The sequence below is a fragment of the Gopherus evgoodei genome, chromosome 1 (assembly GCF_007399415.2).
Source record: "Gopherus evgoodei ecotype Sinaloan lineage chromosome 1, rGopEvg1_v1.p, whole genome shotgun sequence".
Taxonomy (NCBI): Eukaryota; Metazoa; Chordata; order Testudines; family Testudinidae; genus Gopherus; species Gopherus evgoodei.
This window is the reverse complement of record NC_044322.1, coordinates 17039162-17060405: the sequence shown is the minus strand read 5'-3', so window position 1 is coordinate 17060405 and position 21244 is coordinate 17039162. Positions and strand designations below refer to the sequence as shown.

The 21244-nt window shown below is 41.0% G+C and overlaps 1 protein-coding gene across 2 annotated transcripts in view; it reads left to right on the top strand.

Annotated features, from left to right (window-relative positions):
- DLG2 (discs large MAGUK scaffold protein 2) overlaps positions 1-21244 on the top strand; it is a 1569268-nt gene that overhangs the window by 298012 nt on the left and 1250012 nt on the right. For both annotated transcript variants that reach the window (XM_030558530.1, XM_030558473.1), the window contains one exon: positions 10558-10632. In XM_030558530.1, the coding sequence (XP_030414390.1) occupies positions 10558-10632 (75 nt within the window). The remainder of the gene's footprint in view (positions 1-10557; positions 10633-21244) is intronic.

Here is a 21244-nt window from a genome sequence, read left to right as displayed (position 1 = left end):
TAAGAAAGTAAAATTTGGGTTGAAAATAGTGAATGTTCTGTTAATACTACACCTGCACTGAGGTCTTGACTATCAACTTCAACTGGAATACAGTGTTAATCCTAGAATGCAGAACATGTGGGTTGCACATTCATGTAAATATATGTTTACCTCAGAAATCAGATTCACCTGTCATGGCAGAGCAGTTTAAATCAGTGAGGGATTCGTTTAACATCCTCGATGTTAGGGGAAAAATGATCCTGGGTCTTTGGTGATCTATGTGCAGTGAGTGTGAAGGTCTCAGTCCGTTTCCAAATGGACAGATGTGCACATCCCAAAAATCGCTATCAGACAATTTTGTTGACAGTCCCAGGAGTGAGCCTGAGGGCCAGTCAGTCCTGAATATTTCCTGAGAATAACTATGTGGAAAATCTTGTATTGCTCCAGTCCAGTTCTGTAAATTAATAAGACTCCTCTCTCTAAGGCTGGCAGTCTCGCACCTTTTACAGGGGCTTAATTCATTCAAACGTTTACAAGGAAGAAGTAGGGGAAAGAACTGTATCTCTTAATGTTGCCAGGAGCAGGGTCATATGCTTATTTACTGAGATAATCAGTTTATCACATGAAATCCAGCCTTGCAGAATCTGACTGGCCAAGAACTACCTTTCTCTCTTCTATTGTATTAGCTCCTGGTGACCTGGCAATATATTTATATTCTAACAGGCAGCAACAATACATATAATGAGGGCAAAACTCTGCCTTGCCTTGAGCAGGTGGTGTCAGAGTTCCCAGAGAGGAAGACAGTGCCGGGTGCCTCTTCCACACTCAACACACTGACACAGGAACCAGGCAGCATGATGCGGTGCTGCTCTCTTGAGTGCCATCCCGAGGCTTGGCTTGTAGTTTGGATGCTCCATGGCTTCACAGGGGCATAACCAGTCCTTTTGGGAGTCTGATCAGGCCTTTCCCACCCCCAGCGCTCATACTTGTGCTCTGCAGTAGGTGCTGGACGAGCAAATACAGTTCCGTTCTAACGCAGAAATGAGGAGCGCTACAAAGCACACTGGTCCCAGGCACTCCATTCTTCAGCAACAGCTCTCCTTTCCCAACCAGCGCCGCTCAGAGAGGGACAGCCAGAGTTTAGAACTCAACTTTCTATTGGCATCATTGTAAGGGTGAGCAATAGATTCTGTGCCTGGGGTAGTACGTTTTCATGTTGCCAACATGTATTAATCATACTATTACTAGATGTTGTTTCTATTGTGCTATCTTTGGCAATGTACAGGCATGTAAGGCTGGATTCTTTACCCGCTGTCAGTTTGCAGGGGATTTCCCTGGTGCAGGGGAATCCTTGAGTGCCATAAAGGCAGCACATTTGGATCCCATTTCTGGCCCACCCAGCCGAGGTGTTCTGGGAGCATGAAAGCGAACATGATGGGGTCATGGTTGGTGTGCATCATGCTCTGACAATCCTCTGACATCAGAGTGGCCACAGGGGACCATTTCAGCTGGCGTAACGTAAAGCAACTGCTTAGGCTGCTCTAAATTGTAACGGGCTGGATGGGTTCCTGACTGCCATCAAGAAAGAAGAGGGGTGATCTAGAGACATCTCTCACCCCCTCTTTGAGTCATCTGTCAGAGCTGAATATCTGGTCCATAAAATACAGGCCAGATTCTGATCATACATCAGTGAATGATTAGTGAAAAGAGCCAGCCCTGCAGTTATTAGCATGGTATAGTTACTCCATTCAAGAGAATGGGTCTGATTTTTCTCTTCCTTACACTGGTGTAAATCTGGAGTAACTCCACACAGATATGTAAAGCGGGTGTAAGTCCAAGAGAGTTTAACCCATTCTCTTAAATGAGACTTTCTGAAGTGCCACCTACATGCCTGTGAGTATTGTCTTAATTTTATATTTGATCCTGCAATGACAAGAGAAGGTAAAATCACATAGAATAATTAATATATACATGTGAGTAATCCCACTGGGTCTCATAAAAATAAAGTTGATGTAAATAGGCATAACCTTTCAGAACTCAGTCTGGCTATGATCACTTACATGAGCTGAGGATCTGGCTCATTATTACTAATAATTTATAAATAGCCCTAAATTTAGCTGGGTATCAAACAAATAATAACCATAGTTCTACTTACTCATGGGGAGAATTCATAACAGTGTTAACTTCCTCAGTTTCTCTTTGCAGGATTTCAGGTGAACATTCATGAATGTGCATCCTCTACTTTCAGAACTGAGCTTCTGGGATAAATAAATGTACATTCTGTTATAAAGCAGAACATGGTCTGCTGAGGATTTTTGTGCCAAATTTCAAGTCTGTGAAAAAACCTCAAACAAAGCAAATTTCGTGGTTTTTGTTCAGTTTCTCAAATATTCAAATTTAGATAAAATTGAAGTATTTTTCTAAAGCCATTATTAGGTTCTGATGAGCATTTCAAACTGGGTTGTTTTCCTGCCAGAGCTTAAAAATGTAATAGTGCTGATTCCATGCAATTTACATGTAATTTACTAAATTCTAAACTGAAGTGGCATTTGAGGGCAGCTTTTAACTACTATTGGGTGACTGTTGGCTACTCTATGCACTCTTAGAAAAGAAGGAAAACCCTTCTCATTGATTACCATTTATCTTAGCTAGAGAATATATTCATAGATGTGAAACAGATGGGGTGTATAATTGAGTATTTATTTCAGATCTTTATTTACCAGTGTTAAGTTTTGGCAGAATTATACCAGTTGTTGTTAGTCTTTAGCCCTTGAATTCTGAACATTACAAATGTAAACTGATGAAGCACATGTTGTGTTTTCTAGAAAAAAATAACCTTTCTTTTGGGAACTTAAAGAAAATTACACAGAGCAAACCAATGTGCATTGTATATGTCTTGTAATTATATCTTTTCAAAAGCTCAACTTTTTATCTTTTATTCTTTAGAAATATGGTAATTGTCCCTTTTCCCTTGTAGTTAATTATAAATTTCAGGAAGAATTAAGTCTGTTAAATCTATTCATTTTTTTTCTTGGTCTCTATGGTAGCAGCAAGAATAGAAGTGAGTTACTTTGATCTCCATTTCTGAGTGGCATTTTATTTCTTCCAAGCATTGACCTTGTTGAGTGTAACTGAAATTTTGACTAGATATCATTAGCTTATAATTTGCCGATCCCAGGGAGATGTCTTTACCAGACCAATTTTAACTATGGAAGAAAGAGGTGATTTGTTTTATAAATCTATCAACGTCTCCTTGAACCAAGGAAGAAAATGTTCAATTAACGGCTCAGGTGGTTGCGGTTAGGGTTTAATACTACCCAACGTTGGAAAGCTGCACATATAAACACATGGTAAAAAGTGATAAGCAGAACAGGGAATGCAGGGGAACCTGCTCCTGCGTTAATGAGTCTTGCTATGTGATTGCCAAGTTGTCTGTGCCTAGAAGATGTCCAGTTGCACATAATTTGAGGTGCATCACTGGAGGCAGTTGATAGAATGATAGCTCCTTGCAGCAAGTAATGCTGTGTTCTGCTGTGGATTCCAAGCAGCCAGCATTGGTGACGTATCAGAGGGGGAGCCGTGTTAGTCTGGATCTGTTTTTGTATATTGCCATTCCTAATATCTGATTTGTGTCCATTTATCCTTTTCCGTAGGGACTGTCCAGTTTGGCTGATGTACATAGCAGAGGGGCATTGCTGGCATATGATGGCGTATATTACATTGGTGGACGTGCAGGTGAATGAACCGGTGATGGTGTGCTGATCTGGTTAGGTCCTGTGATGGTGTCGCTGGTGTAGATATGTGGGCAGAGTTGGCATTGAGGTTTGTTGCATGGATTGGTTCCTGAGCTAGAGTTTCTATGGTGCGGTGTGCAGTTACTGGTGAGAATATGTTTCAGGTTGGCAGGTTGTCTGTGGGCGAGGACTGGCCTGCCACCCAAGGCCTGTGAAAGTGTGGGATCATTGTCCAGGATGGGTTGTAGATCCCTGATGATGCGTTGGAGAGGTTTTAGCTGGGGACTGTATGTGATGGCCAGTGGAGTCCTGTTGGTTTCTTTCTTGGGTTTGTCTTGCAGTAGGAGGCTTCTGGGTACACGTCTGGCTCTGTTGATCTGTTTCCTTATTTCCTCGTGTGGGTATTGTAGTTTTGAGAATGCTTGGTGGAGATTTTGTAGGTCTCTATCTGAGGGGTGAGAGCAGATGCAGTTGTACTTCAGTGCTTGGCTGTAGACAATGGATCGTGTGATGCGCCCAGGATGGAAACTGGAGGCATGAAGGTAGGCATAGCGGTCGGTAGGTTTTCGGTATAGGGTGGTGGTAATGTGACCATCACTTATTTGCACCGTGGTGTCTAGGAAGTGGACCTCCCGTATAGATTGGTCCAGGCTGAGGTTGATGGTGGGGTGGAAGCTGTTGAAATCTTGGTGGAATTTTTCCAGAGTCTCCTTCCCATGGGTCCAGATGATGAAGATGTCATCAATGTAGTATGGGTAGAGAAGGGGCGTGAGTGGACGAGAGCTGAGGAAGCGTTGTTCCAGGTCAGCCATAAAAATATTGGCATATTGTGAGACCATGCGGGTGCCTATAGCGGTGCCACTGATCTGGAGATATATATTGTCATCAAATTTGAAATAGTTGTGTGTGAGGATAAAGGCACAGAGCTCAGCAGCCAGTTGTGCTGTGGCATCATCAGGGATACTGTTCCTGACAGCTTGTATTCCATCTGTGTGTGGGATGTTCGTGTACAGAGCCTCTACATCCATGGTGGCTAGGATGGTGTTTTCTGGAAGGTCACCAATGCATTATAGTTTCCTCAGGAGATAGCTGGGAGTGCTGGTGGCATAGGGTCTGAGTAGAGAGAGTCCACATATCCAGACAGTCCTTCAGTGAGAGTGCCAATGCCCAAGATGATGGGGCGTCCAGGATTTCCGGGTTTGTGGATCTTGAGTAGTAGATAGAATAACCCTGGTCGGGGCTCTAAGGGTGTGTTGATTTGTTCCGGTGTTAATGTAGGGAGTGTCCTGAGTAGATGTTGCAGTTTCTTAGTGTATTCCTCAGTGGGATCTGAGGGAAGTGGCCTGTAGAATTTGGTGTTGGAGAATTGTCTGGCAGCCTCCTTTTGGTAGTCAGACCTGTTCATGATGACAACAGCACCTCCTTTATCAGCCTCTTTGATGATAATGTCTGGGTGGTTTCTGAGGCTGTGGATGGCATTGCATTCTGCACGACTTAGATTAACCAAAGAGGCTGATAAAGGAGGTGCTGTTGTCATCATGAACAGGTCTGACTACCAAAAGGAGGCTGCCAGACAACTCTCCAACATCAAATTCTACAGGCCACTTCCCTCAGATCCCCGTAGGAGAACACTTCAACCTCCCTGGCCACACTATAGCAGAGCTTAAGGTGGCCATCCTGCAGCAAAAAAACTTCAGGACCAGACTTCAAAGAGAAACTGCTGAGCTTCAGTTCATCTGCAAATTTGACACCATCAGCTCAGGATTAAACAAAGACTGTGAATGGCTTGCCAATTACAAAACCAGTTTCTCCTCCCTTGGTTTTCACACCTCAACAGCTAGAACAGGGCCTCATCCTCCCTGATTGAACTACCTCATTATCTCTAGCTTGCCTGCATATATATACCTGCCCCTGGAAATTTCCACTACATGCATCTGACGAAGTGGGTACTCGCCCATGAAAGCTCATGCTCCAAAACGTCTGTTAGTCTATAAGGTGCCACAGGATTCTTTGCTGCTTTTTCATTGGTTAAGTTGTTCACCATCCTGTAAAGCCGTTTTGGGTGGTCAGTACAGAAATGGAGGAGAAGGGTGCCTTGGCTGCCAGCACAGCCTCAGCATAAGCTTGAAGAAATTCTTTGTATTTTAATTTGTTTGCCTCTGGCATGCAACTTTCCTTCCATCTCTCTCCATCTGGCACAGAGCTTCTGAGAACCATGGTCAAGGAGAAGGAAGTGGGTATTTATGGGTGAGTCATTTATGTCAATAATTCTGGCAAGTGTGTGTTCATAACTTGCCAGGTCTGAGACTCTTCATTTGTCAGTAGGCTATTTTGGAACTATCTTTCTTCGCCAAGAAGATCAGTATCTAGGAAGACTTCTTGTCACAGTGTGTTGTGACAGATCCAGACCAGTGGGGTCCAGGAGTCTGGTAGAGGGCAAATATACTGCTCACTGGATGAGTAGTTTTCTGTTCCCTGAGTGACCAGAGCAGGGGCTGCACTAGAGTAATCAGGAACCTGCTAGAACCAATTAAGACAGACAGGCTGATTAGATCACCTGCAGCCAATCAAGGTAGTCTAATCAGGGCAGCTGGGTTTAAAAAGGAGCTCACTCCAGTCAGGTGAGGAGGAGCCAGAGGAGAGGAAGTGCATGTGAGGAGCTGGGAGCAAGAGGCACAAGGAGCTGAGAGTGAGCTGCTGGAGGACTAAGGAGTACAAGCGTTATCAGACACCAGGAGGAAGGTCTTGTGGTGAGGATAAAGAAGGTGTTTGGAGGAGGCCATGGTGAAGTAGCCCAGGGAGGTGTAGCTGTCATGCAGCTGTTTCAAGAGGCACTATAGACGGCTGCAATTCACAGGGCCCTGGGCTGGAACCCAGAGTAGAAGATAGGCCCGGGTTCCACCCAAACCTCCCAACTCCTGATCAGACACAGGAGGAGTTGATCCAGACTGTGGGGAAGATCACTGAGGTGAGCAAATCCACCAATAAGTGCAGGACCCACCAAGGTAGAGGAGGAACTTTGTCACAGTGTGAAATTCGACACCATGCACTAACCTAAAACCATACCATTATACCTGAATTCAATCTGTCCATGTTTCAGGAAGCCTTGGCCCTCCTGATAGAAACGTGACCCACCACTTGCAAAGAATACTCTTGTCCTTTGATGAGCAACTGTGGCCCCTTCTGATTGAGATTTCCTTTTCCAGATCAGACGTTGGGATTCTATCTCCCACCTTAACACGTGCTACAATCCAGCCAGCCCTGAATAAACCTTCTATAGATACAACAGACCTGTGCAACTACTGTCTGGTGTCAAACCTTCTTTGTTTTACAGTTACTTTGCTTAGAATCAGAAAACTGGCTCAAAACACATCTGTCCACAGTCACTATTCTAGGATCTTCCTAATTGCCTTTCAGGACAGGATTTGGTACTGGGCATGGGGCAGATGGACAATCTCTTGCTGTCCTGGCATAAGGGGCAGAAATCCATACTCCCCCTCTTTGACCCTTCCACGGCTTTAGATATGGCTGATCACAGCATCCTGGTATCATGCATGTGGAAAGTGAAAAGGGAAACCCACTAAAATGGTGTCAATCCTTCCACACAGTGTGTATTAGTATACAAATGCATCTCTGCCACCAGAATATGCAACTATGGAATTACACAGGTTCTAATCACTCCATTGTCCTACTAGAAGAATTAGTGAGACTTCATGGGCTCAGGTGCCATTCGTATGCCAATGGTATATAACTTTATCTGTCATTGACCACTGGTGCTAACACCGTTAAAACCTAGGTAAGCCAGTATTTGGCCGAGACCAGTGTATGGATGAGAAGTTTGTTAAAGCTAAATACAATCAACATGGAATTAATGCATGACATTGCCGAAGAGCTCACTACCGTGATGCGGTCTCCTCTAGCTGATGATCTCTGCTCATGAATTGTCAAGGCAGTCTGCAGTTCAGGGCTCCTAATAGTCTCCTCATTGATTTGGGACTTGTATGCACAGTACCTTCAGGAAAGGCATTCTACTGCCTCCAACTGGCTAGGAATTTAGTGTTCCATTCTTGTTGATCACAGCCTTGCCTTGATCATGCATGGTGTTCATTGCTTTCTGACTAGATTATTCCAAAGCAGTTTGCCTGAGCTTGAAAGTATCAGACCTAGAAAAACTGCAACTGGTGCAAAATGCAGCAGTGAGAGCAGATAACTCCTTATATGCTCCACTGGATTCTTGTACAACATTAAGACAAGCTTAAGATGCCATTCCATATTTGTAAGGCTCTAAATAGATGGGGACCAGGTCACCTAAAGGACTCGTCCTCTTCTGGGACTACAACCACCCTTAAAAACTGTCTATCTCAGGAATGAAGCTCATGTGTGCAGGAGACAGGACTTCCTTCCTTGGAGGCCAGCCAAAGATTATGAACTTCACGCCTGCACAAACTAAGGAGAAACACAAACCTTGCCACTTTCCAGTCCAAATAGAAAGATCACTTATTTGAAATTGCTTTCCCATATAGCAACATATAGCATATGAGTTTAATCTATATTAAAATTAATAATAAATATAGAAACTAAACACACACAACTTTGTTTCCTCGGGCTAGATGGAACAGAGAGAATTTAACATGGTGGGTTTTCATCACCTTGTTTATGTTTATCTTTGAAAAGTGGTCAAAGTTCACCTGATCCTGAAGTCCCTATGTTAGCAAAACTCCCACTGGCTTCTGTGGAAGTGCAATATCCGCTGTGGTTAAGACTGCAGAAAAATTTCCATGATTTCCCTGTGCTTGCTGATGCAAACCACTTTCTAAAACATTTGCCTTTGGGGCTGAAATTTTTCTTAGTAGGACTCTGCCCAACAGATATTTTTAAGTCTTGAACTTCTAAAAACAAGGTTTTATAATAGAAGCTGTTTTGCAACTTATCACCATGCAGCTGTTTTAGTTAAGAGCGTATAAAATAAAATACAATATTGTAAAGCAGTCTGGTGATTTTTTTTCTTTTTTTAATGAAGGTACAGAAATAGCAGAACTTTGAAAGTTACATTTGGCATGGACATAGTTCTCACTGGAGAGAAACTTATGGTCTTGAGCCCTGATCCTACAAAGGGATTTGCCGCTGCAGTCCCATGAAAAAGAGTTGCTATATGGATGTCTCCCTTTGCAGTATTAAAAACTTCAACTGGAAAAAATGGGTTGATTTTTTCAAAGATATGAGTATCTGAAAGTTGTGTGCTGAGTAAGTTGTCATTATTGTTCCTGCATTTGCCTCTGTAGGGACCAAAGAATCAAGACATACAACTTTAAAAAAAAAACCCGAAAAGCTTAACAATGTCTCTAATCAATCAGATATATAAAAGTCTATTTGTGGTTTTATTATTTTGATTAGGTTACATAATGTGCTACCACATTCACACTTTTACTTTTAGGAGATAAAAACATGTCCATAGAATATTGCTGCTATAATACTGGTGACTTTTCAGCTTCTATTAAAGAACATTTTTCAGAGATTTTGTTTAATGGTAAATAGCCTCTTGCTGGCAATTTGTCCCTCTTTTTAATGTGCATTGGAGGTATATATATGAAAATATAGAAACCGGTAATCACCAGGTTTGAGATTTGGGGAATACATATCTGAAACTGAGACTTGTACTTCTTTGCTTGAAAAGTATTTATCGTTGTACCACTTTTATTATTTGTGGGTAAAGAACACAGTACAGTTCCTCATATAGCACAATTAGTTAATGTGTTCACATCAGGCTCAAAGCTGAAAACCATGTGAAGTCTAAATCACTTACTGCCCACAGAGATTGTGTTCTCAGTGTGAAAAGATTGTTTAGTTGTTTGCAGTATACCTGGCTTAAGTTGTGAATGAAAAGGAATTTCATCCTGCATTGTATCTGCACCTCTGTGCTTCTGGAATACACATAATTACATGACTCCTCCAGTTGAAACAAATAAATAATGGTTTGATTCCTATATGAAAGCAAAGAATAGAGGTGGCAGATCCCAAAATTATTCTGAATGTTTCTGCAGGGACTCTGACCCAAGCTACTGTGTGATTAGGTTTAATTGGCTTGCCAGGGCTTGGAACCTTAGGTAAAATTTAACTGGATCCCAACAAATGCAAGAGATATTACAGGGAGAGCTGTCCAATGTCCTAGTGGTAGTGGATTGGGCTGCCTTGTGGGAAAACAGTTTAAAGTAACTCCTTGTTCTTTTGTTCCAGCAGTCAGGTTTTCGGGAATTGTGGGAGTGACATATATCAACTCTGAGAGGGTTGCCCCCCCAGCTGGTTTGGACAGGAAGCCATGCTTTCTGCTGAGCCGCAAAACAAGCCTTTAGAGAAACTGGTATAGAGACACTTGTGCTGGAAAATAAGGTTGGTAATGGTGGTTCAGGCTGGAGTTATCATTGGTAAAAAGAATATGGACTTAACATGGGGAGACATACAGCCTGTTGTGAAGATGAGAGTTAAAAGCCAAACCCTAAGTACTTCCTAAGCCCTGTGTCCTTGTTCTTTGAAGGTTTCAGAGCTAAGGAATGCCAAATGGCAGTTGTTTGGGGTTCAGAGTGGATGCAGCTTGTGTCCCCTTCAAAACTGTTAAATACACAGCAAAACTAATGGGTAAAATTTCAGTGCCCTTTTAATAATGGTACCTACATGCCTAATTTCTCACACATGGCCCTGGCAAATCACTCTGAAAGGTCTCATGTGTACTAACAAATGCTAGGAAATGCAAAGATGAGGTTGATGCTCCATTTTTAATGGAGCTCCTTGTGTGAAGGATTGAAGCACGTACTGTATTGTGTATAATGCCATTTTCACTTATTTGCAGCAGAGCCATGGCAGATTCCCTTCCCACAAATGCTCAGTCGAAGCACCTGCCTGGATACCCATTCAACATTCTACCGTAAGTTTGAGACTTTTGATACAAAAATTTGAGAGACTGAAGGGTAAGTCTCTGTGCTTGGAGCAGCGTCAATGGTGTAAAACTCAATGTTCAGTGAACTGCAGAAATAAATACATTTGTAAGGCCAGAATGAACTGCTTTTGAAGTTAGATTGCTGAACCATTGGTGTGGTAGGGATTACTTATAATTCTTTTGATGTGTAGCACCATTAGGACTTTAATTTACTGCATGGGCAGGACAGAAGCAAAATGGATACCTCTTACAGACATTCTTTGGGTGATATTCAGGCTCTGAGGCAGGAAGAGTTATTCATTAGGTTGCCACTGCTGTTCTCTCTGCATGGTCATAGTTGGTGTGCTGACAGGCATTGCATTAGCTCCACCTGGTTTAGAGGCATAGCTAATGGAGAATTAATTAGTATTCTCCACTCATAGTCTGCCAGAAACTGATACGTTAGCCAGCAGGCCTACTCCAGACTTGGTGCTTATGCTGGACATGGCAGAAGGACCTCTTCCTTTCCTCAGCCCTGGAGAAGAGAGAGACTGAAATGATTATTGCCCTCCAGCCCCTCTGTGGAGGAAAGGATTCTCCCAGAGCTTATATGGCCCTCCATCACCATAATATCTGTGCGCCTCACAATCTTTAATGTATTTATCTTCTCAATACCCCTGTGAGGTAGGGAAGTGGTATATCCTCATTTTACAGATGGAAAACTGAAGCATGGAGAAGCTAAGTGACTTGTGTCAGGTCACACAGGAATTCTGTGACAGAGAAGGGACTGGAACGTAAATCTCTCAATTCTAGCTTAGTTCCGTAACCACCTGACCATCTTGTCCTTTTTTCAGGAGGAGCCTCCTTTACCCTCTGTAGAACTTGAGGTGGTGGCAAAGCATGAGGGTTTTTCCCTATTTCTCCTCCAGGTAGCCTTCCCCCACTTTCTGTGTAGAAAGATGAGGTTGGCCTGGGTGAGAGAGAGAGTGAGACCAAACCAACGCCTCAGAGCTACGATGCTGATTTACACCAACTAAGGATCTGGCCCACTGTCTCATTAATACTGCTGTAAGTTATCTACGTGAGATTTCCATCCAGTTTATTCTCTAAAGCTTTGGAAAACAAATTGGCTTTGCAGTGGGTCTGGAAGGTTAACAGATCTGAGCTCTGGCAGACCAATGGAGTGTAGCAAATTTTAGAGTCGAGGAGCCTTCATGGAGAAGCTCTGCTGATTGCTCTTCTCTTTTATATAGAGGAAGCACCAGCTTGAGCACCACAAGTGTGATAGTGTGACCAAGAGAGAGAGATGATTAGTGTATTAGGCATTTGATATCAAAACTTGCTGACTTGAGAACCAGTTGGATTTGTTTTCCACTGGTGACAGTGACTGGCTCTTTGGCTGTTGATTTGCTGTTTTCTTAAGCAGCAATATTTGTGTGACCATCTGGGTATTTCTTTAGTTATTTGCCTTTTGGTCCATCATAATATAAAGTTTACTTTTATTTTATTGATTTTTGCGTGTTAATCCCCTTCTTGCCTTTGTTAAGCCAGAAGTATGTGTGAATAGCTACTATAGACCCTATGATCTTGCAAAGATCTCATGTCTGCCTATTGTCAGGAAAAGTTAAACTGAGGGCTTGAATTCATTACCTTTGTTTTAAATGTCTACGGCTTAAGGTTTCTATGGCTCCAAGATATAGTATTTTTAGACCATTTGGGGATAAAACTACCATTATGATATAGTTTAACAATTCAGATTTCACCTCCGTAATATGTATCTATATTATTTTTGGATATATAGTCCAAAGCATAGTTAATAAAATTATGGTGACCTAGTTAGATGCTGCTTCAGATGTGCTTTAGGCTGGTTACAAAGGTTGTACCTGAGTGCAATGAAATTAGCTAAGTACTACCATACATATAACTTGTGTATAGTAAACCACAAGAAGTTCTTTCTCTTGTGTAAGTATTTTGTCCCTTCATTCATCTATCTAGCCTGTCAGATCTGTATGTCCTATGAATGTCAGGCTCTCCTCCTGTTTAAGTTTCTGATCATTTTTTGTATTAAACTAAATTAAATGTTATTTTTTTGGGGAATCAAATGTAAACAACATTTAGAAAAATAAAAACAGGGGAAGCTTAACATGGTATTAATTGGCCAGAGTTTTCTGTCCACAGGTTTGAGAGGTGCCTGTCACCACATTGCCCATAGTAAATAATAGTGTTTTTGAAATGGCGTCATTTAGAAAGAAACCTGTTTAGAGAAAATAATACAAGAGTGCAAGTGGTTCAACAAACTCTAACTACTGTGTAGCCTTGGAAGGGACAGATCAGATAAAGAGAATAAGCATTAGAATTGCTGATTGTGACCTTATACAAGAGATTCTCCAAGTAGATGCTGCTATGTTGTTGGAACTCAGCTGTGCATACCTTAGGGAAGAAGAAAAAGTGAAGAAGGAATCAAGAAGTGGGGATAGAGAGGATGCCTCTTCCTCAGTTTTGTTAGCCACATTAGTCACAATGGCATGTATTCTGTTTTGTTTTTTCAGCAGTTTTTATAAAAAACATGGAGTCTTCTTTTGGGAACTGCTTCCCAATGTACTGTATCTTACAGTCGGTCTGGCAGCATTGCTGTTATGTAATAGCCTGCCTTCTTTGCAGCACACAAGTTCACATCCTTTTTGAATTTGCTGACAATTCTTGCAGTTAAGACTTTTGATCCTGTTTGGCAACTCACCGTCTGCAGAGAAGGGGGCATAGTTGAACACTGGTTTTCTCTGACTTCACAGTGTCCTTTATAGACTCATTTTAAAGCTCAGAATCTTAATCATGGGAATTACCTAAGGGTGGCTCTAGCCGCGCTCTCATTTTGTCATTTCTTCCAAAGGATTTGCAGTGTTTGATTGTAAATACTCCAAAAGGAGCTCACTGTAGAAATGGAAAGTAAACCTTAGCATCAAGGGGCTTATCTTCTAGCTATGTTCAGATGCAAGAATACCAAAGAATCATACTGTTGGGCACCCTGTATTATAAAATTATTTGGGGATATCTCTGCCTCCCTGCAATGTCAACAGCTCTTCTTGAATTTGCCTTTCCCCATCCTGAAGCTTTAGGAGAATCCCTTTGCTTTTTCCTGCCATGGAGTCCACAGTGCTCCGTGGCCTTCTCTCATAGCAAAATTCCCTCTCTGTGGTCCCCTGCCATTAGGAAGTAGCAAGACAGAGGGGGAAGGGCATGTGGGCACAAAAGGTAGTGGGATTGGTGCATGCCCTTGCATTCTATGGGATTGCACTGTGGGATCTCAATCTCTGCTATGGCACTGGATGGGGAGGTGTATGGCTCATGATTCTGAGAGAAGGGGAATATAACTGATCAAAAGACTTTGCATAGGAGGAGTAGCAGCAGCCACAGGCATGACTATAGCCCATAGGCTGCAGTAGAGCTGCAGACCTGCAACAGAGGTGCTCTTCCTCTTTTGAATTCAGTGGGAGCTGGGGATTTTCAGCATCTTTGAAAACTTGCCCTAAACGGCTCTGCCTCTCAGTTTCCCCAGGTGTGTAACACAAGGATAATAATGCTCACTCATCTTTGTAAAGCATTCTGAGATCTCTGTAGGGGCTCTGAATATTATTACTGGGATAGGTAAACCCTCTGGGGACACTGCAGCTTCAGATTTGTCTCTCTTCAGTTCGTCTGTAGGAGCCATAATTTGTAATAAAGTGGCAAATCCAGAGGAACACCCATTTTCAGTGATATTAGCCTGCATTGGGTAAAGAGTCTATGTATTGGTAAAGACAAACATTTCTGGCTGACAACTAATCCAGATGTTTGTATTCAGATTTATCTCACTGGCAACAGTTTTAAGAAATATGTACTACGAGAGACCGTGTCGCACATGTTTCAAGTGCCTGTGTTCTGAGAAAAGTATCGTCCAAATAGCATGTTGTCTAGCAGAGCTGAAATGTACATATTCTGGTTTGTCTAAAGCTATAAGTCTAGTGCAATCATTCCTGAAATTAATCTCTCTTTAAACACAAATTAAATAAATGGCTCTGTTTAGAAGTACCCTCCCTCTCTTGGGGTTTCTTCCATTGCCTAATAAGTGTGTCCCTTTCTCTCTTGTGCAGACACACACTATAAAATAAAATAAAATAAAATAAAATAAATATCTCTGCATATCATGAAGTGAGTTCTGCAGGGTCTCTCTCTTTCTTTCTCTCTCTCTGAGTTTACAGCCTTTTTCTGTGAATAAAACCCTGTTGGCTAATAGATTCCATAGGCAATCCAGGTGGCAAGGAATGTTCCTTGTGGCTAATATGTCATTCTGAAAACTAAGCCATTAAAATAACCCCCCTCCCTTGTATCCTTCTTCTCTAGGATATTATTAATGGTGATATTTTGAATACTAAACCCCAGCTTTGTTATTAAAGGTTGTTTTAATTTGTCATTTATTTTTTTGCTGGGTCACTATTCCTGGAGCTCTTCGTCATCCAAAGCTTCCTTTTCCCTTGTTAAATGTATGACATGCATATTCATTGTTCAGGGAGGAAAGACCATCATTCTAATGCAATCAGAGATTATTCTCTTCCTCCCTATCATATGATACCCTATTAAAAAAAACATGGTCTGGGGAATGTTTTCCCCAATTTTCTAGAAAATGGCTTATTAATTATTTTAATTTTGACCAACATGTTTAAGACCCTGATCCTTCTCCAAGTACAGCTGATATAACCAAATGGGAGCAAAGACAGGACCCTAAGATTACAAAGCAGTCTCAGAGACCTTTAAGCAAAGACAAAAATTCAGGTGTGTGTTAGTAAGATATACATTACATTATCCAAAAGCATTATCTACTGTTTGGTCTATGTAGTTATTTCACATCATTATCTTTCCAGAAAGTATTTCACATGAGTTATTTAAACTGAAAAAGTTTAAGTACACATTAGAGAGAGAGAGAAAGAGAGAGAGAGAGAGAAATTGCTGTCTTTAGAGCTATGTTTACTTTCTCAAAAGCAGCACTGTTGCTACAGCAGTACCATCATTGCTGTAGTTAAGGTTGTTTTGGCACTTTCGTTACGAACAAGAATTCATAACTTGGCTGTAGAAATTTGCTCTAGGCTGAAACTTGACATTCAAGGTCTTTATCCAAGGGCAATTTTTTAAGGACAAACTTTTAAGAATAAATGTTGTTATGACCGCATAGGATTGTTATGAGTATTTGAGATTTGTTGGACAGTAGAAATAAATTAAACAGAATTTAGTATTCTTCTGATCACTGGTTTTTTAATATGTAACCATTTATTCTCCATCCACTGTTGTGTGATTCCTTTCAGTAATAAAAAACTAACTGTATCAAATAGTAATAATTCTTATTTATTATTTCTGGATCAAAACTTTGTTAAGCTGGAGTTAAGGTTGAGAACATGTCAGTAATTTAAGGGTTAAACATCACAGAGATGTTGAATTATTCCCCAAACAAGCGTTACAAACCCAGGAAATTCCAAGTTAAGTTTAAACTTAAAGAGTCAAACATTTCCAACCTATGAAAATGAACAGTTAGGCCATCCAAACAAACTGACTCCTCTCTCTGTAGTGACACTATGCAATAACCATACAATTATGATTTGTGCATGTTAGTGTTTATAGTCCCAGATTAGATAAAACTGATTTTTAAAGAGGATTTTTTCCCATTATTTTCCAGTGTACATGGCAGAGAGGCATTGCTGGCACACGATGGCATATATCACATTGGTAGATGTGCAGGTGAATGAGCCTCTGATGGCGTGGCTGATGTGATTAGGTCCTATGATAGTGTCACTTGAATAGATATGTGGACAGAGCTGGCATTGGGCTTTGTTGCAAGGATAGATTACTGGGTTAGTGTTTATGTTGTATGGTGTGCGGTTGTTGGTGAGTATTTGCTTCAGGTTGGGAGGCGGTCTGTAAGCGAGGACTGGCCTGTCTCCCAAGATCTGTGAGAGTGAGGGATCATCTTTAAGGATAGGTTGTAGATCTTTGATGATGCGCTGGAGAGGTTTTAGTTGGGGGCTGTAGGTGATGGCTAGTGGCATTCTGTTATTTTCTTTGTTGGGCCTGTCCTGTAGGGGTGGCTTCTGGGTACTCTTATGGCTCTGTCAATCTGTTTTTTCACTTCAGCAGGTGGATATTGTAGTTTTAAGAATGATTGATAGAGATTTTGTAGGTGTTTATCTCTGTCTGAGGGATTGGAGCAAATACGGTTGTATCTTAGAGCTTGGCTGTAGACAATGGATCGTGTAGTGTGTCCTGGATGGAAGCTGGAGGCATATAGGTAAGTATAGTGGTCAGTGGGTTTCCAATATAGGGTGGTGTTTATGTGACCATCGCTTATTAGCACAGTAGTGTCTAGGAAATGGACCGCTTGTGTGGATTGGTCTAGGCTGAGGTTGATGGTGGGATGGAAATTGTTAAAATCACAGTGGAATTCCTCGAGGGCTTCTTTTCCATGGGTCCAGATGATGAAGATGTCATCAATGTAGCGCAAATAGAGTAGGGGCATTAGGGGACGAGAGCTAAGGAAGCGTTGTTCTAAGTCAGCCATAAAGATGTTGACATACTGTGGGGCCATGCGAGTACCCATAGCAGTGCCGCTGATATATGCCATCATGTGCCAGCAATGCCCCTCTGCCATGTACATTGGCCAAACCGGACAGTCTCTATGCAAAAGAATAAATGGACACATCTGACAGCAGGAATCATAACATTCAAAAACCAGTGGGAGAACACTTCAACCTCTCTAACCACTTAGTGACAGACTTGAAGGTGGCAATTTTGCAACAAAAAAACCTTCAAAAACAGACTCCTAAGAGAGACTGCTGAACTCAATTTAATATGCAAATTAGATACAATTAACTTAGGTTTAAACAGAGACTGGGAATGGTTGGGTCATTACACTAATTGAATCTATTTCCCTATGTTAAGTTCTCCTCACATCTTCTATGGGTCATCTCAATTATCACTTCAAAAGTTTTTTTCTCCTGCTGATGATAGCTCATCTCGATTGATTAGACTCTTCCTGTTGGTATGCATACTTCCATCTTTTCATATTCTCTGTATGTATAAATATCTCCTGTCTGTGTGTTCCATTCTATGCATCCAAAAAAGTGAGCTGTAGCCCACGAAAGCTTATGCTGAAATAAATTTGTTAGTCTCTAAGGTGCCACAAGTACTCCTGTTCTTTCTGCAGATACAGACTAACGCAGCTGCTACTCTGAAACCTGTCATTATGCAAAGTAGAGTTAATGGTATAAACTAGGGGCAGGGATACCATGTGCTCTTCATATGTAACAAAGTGGTTGAATCCCAGCTCTAAAACAATTGAAAAAAATCATGGAACTGTGACTATACATAATGTATATTAAAGTAATACTTGGAGGCTGCAACTGAGACCAGAGATTCATTGTGCTAGGCCTGTACAAACATACTGAAATATTCTGTCCTTGCGTAATACTGACATACCTTGGTTGTTGGTGGATGGGATCGAACCTGGGATGTCTGGAGCTTAGGGCATGAACCTCTACTGCATGAGCTAAAAGCCAATTGGCAGTTAGATAAGGTTATAGAGCAGACTCAATCTCTCTCTCTCGGTACCACTAGAGGGGACAGAACACCACACCCAGAAGACGTGTGGGTTACACTTGCCTCTAACTAGACAAGGCAGAAAGCAATATTGTCTCCATTTCACAGATGAAGAACCGAGGCACAGAGACACTAAGTGACTTGCCTAAGGTCACAAAGGAAGCATGTGGACAATTTGTGAAGAGAACCTAGGTCGCCTGAGTCCTACGTCATTGCCTTAGCCACGAGACCATCCTTCCTCTCTGTAGCATTTATTATTATTATCTACTAATAATATACAGAATCTCAGATAAACTGCTCTAATACAAATGATTATCTGCCAATGATAAAATCACATGGCCAGATTTTACCCTAGGATAGGTGTGTACAGATGCCACTGATTTCCATAGGGCTTGCAGATACATACACTAATACAGAGCATGGCCCTCAGGTATTAAAACATGTTATATCCAACCACCCATCTTTTCCTAAATGCCTAGGAAGAACTTATTTGGCCATAATACTCCAATTTTATATGGTGTTTTCATTTATACCTTTAGATTTCAAGCCCTGTTATTCATTCAGCACGAGCCATACAATCCCTTTACACTTACAGTGCCACAGAAATTATTAATAGCCTAAAGATCTCTTTACATCACATAAATGCCGGGGCGTAACCTATTTGGTAAATGTGTGCTATTTGAGAGATGCTGAGTGTCTCCCATGATATAGTTGAGTACCCACCCTCACCTTGCAGGATGGGGTGTGCTATGTGCATACATGTACAAGTGGGCAGTGAATGGAAATTTCTTAGTAAGTAAATATAAAAAAATGTTTTCAAAGGCTGATGTAAATTATTTTTCCCTGTAGAGTACTTATATCTGTGTTATTTGGTTTTGGGTAATTGAGAACAATGAAAGTGCAAATTAGGGCTTGTTTTGTTTTTTTTCTTCCACTAGAGAGGCAAATTACTAGGCTTAATTTGAAAAGGAATCATGTATTATAACCTATGCTCAGTAAACCCAAAGAAGGGTGAAGGACTAGACACCGAGAGCCAAATTCTGTGCCCTGTTACCAGGATATAAATCTGGATTTACACTGGCATAACAGGACAGAATCTGGCCCACCACTTCCACCCAAATAGTCATTTGCAGAGTTTTAACAAGAAGCAATTAACAAAATTGTTATAAAAAATGTCCCCCGTCTTTATATTCTCATTAGCAGCTCGTTGACTAAATTCTGCAGACTCTTCAGGTGAAATCCTAGCTCCATTAAAGTCAATGGAAATTTTGCTGTTAACTTCAATGACACCAGGATTTCCCCCTTTTCCCTTCAGAGGCAATGATGAGAGAATTATACTGTAGATATTCCTCGTGCCTGTCTAGTTTCTGGATAATACAAATTTATAAGAATTGCTGATAAAAAACACAGACCGCCGGATCCAAGACTATTTTGTATAGTTTTAATTAGAATTACAGTTTATAAAGATGACTTTTTAATTGAAAAAAGCTAGAAATTTTAAAACTTTTAATTAATTTACTTGATCAGTTTTATTGTTTTGAATTTCTTCCCAGACTTCCCTGCACATCAGATTCCCCATGCAGACAGGAATGTGGGACCTGCATAAGAAGCACAAAATGATCACAGTTTTTAGGAGAAGGGTAGGGAATCATTGAGAGGGGTAGGGATGGCAGGAGGGAACAGAGAAGCAAGTACAGAAACCCCTCTGCTAGTGGTCTTCAAGGAGTTTGGCTGACAAAGAACCACCCATGGTCTCCAGCCCTTTATGTGTTAGCACAGCTAGCCTGAGCTGCAAAGTTTCAATGTGGTCCTAGATTTTAAACTTAATAGTTTTAAAAAAAAAATAGTGGAAAAGTGATAAGAGAATAAAATACCTAGAAAAATAAAATACCTTGGCACATACTTTCCTTTATCAGTTCCCTGCAGTAGAAATGTAAGCTTGTACTTATCAGATATATGCTTATCAGTTTTCCACTGTAGTATTTATGCTTATACTTCTCAAGTATAAGCTGATCAGCTATAAATTCTTCTTCTTAGGATATGAACATGAATGATGCTGTTAGAGATTCCTGAAAAAATCTGATTTGAGCAGTTTTTAATCAGTGCGCATATATATATTTTTCTTGTATCTTTTTTTAAATTCAAATTGCAATTAACTTTCTAGAACATCATATGCGTTAAAACTTCGGACCCGCTAAATTTAAAAATGTCTGAATAGATCATTCTCTTTTTTTAATATAGTGGATTTCGTTTGCTCTTACTGTGTTATTTTGTTAGTTCTGCATTTTACAGGCATAGAACCTGATCCTGGGCTTAGGCCCAGATCTTGAAAGGTATTTAAAGCATCTAACTCTCATTGATTTCAGTGGGAGTTAGGTACCTAAATGCCTTTGAGGATCTGGGTCTAAGTGCTTTCATCTTCTAGTGGAAGGTAGTAAAGTCTTACTGTTTTAAAAGTCCTAATACAACTCTGAGTGAAATGAATGACAGAACTCCCTTTGCTGAGCACACACAAATATAAATAAAGTCACTGTACGTTCTCAGCATCGCAGAAAATCACCACTTCAGAGACTTGACCAGGAATGGTGGAAGCTGAGCAGTTTACAGGAGTCAGTTAGCACCTTGCATGATTGGGCCCTAGGATTGTCATAAACAGATAGCTAAGGGTTAATGTCTCTTTCACCTGGAGCACCTGACCAGAGGACCAATCAGGAAACCAGATTTTTTCAACTCTAGGTGGAGGGAAGTTGGTGTCTGAGTCTTTGTTTTCTGTCTGCCTGCTTTCTCTGAGCTTTGGAGAAGTAGTTTCTACTTTCTAGTCTTCTGTTTCTAAGTGTAAGGACAAAGAGATCAGATAGTAAGTTATATGGTTTCTTTTCTTTGGTATTTGCATGAATATAAGTGCTGAAGTGCTTTAATTTGTATTCTTTTTGAATAAGGCTGTTTATTCAATATTCTTTTAAGCAATTGGCCCTGTATTGTGTCACCTTAATACAGAGAGACC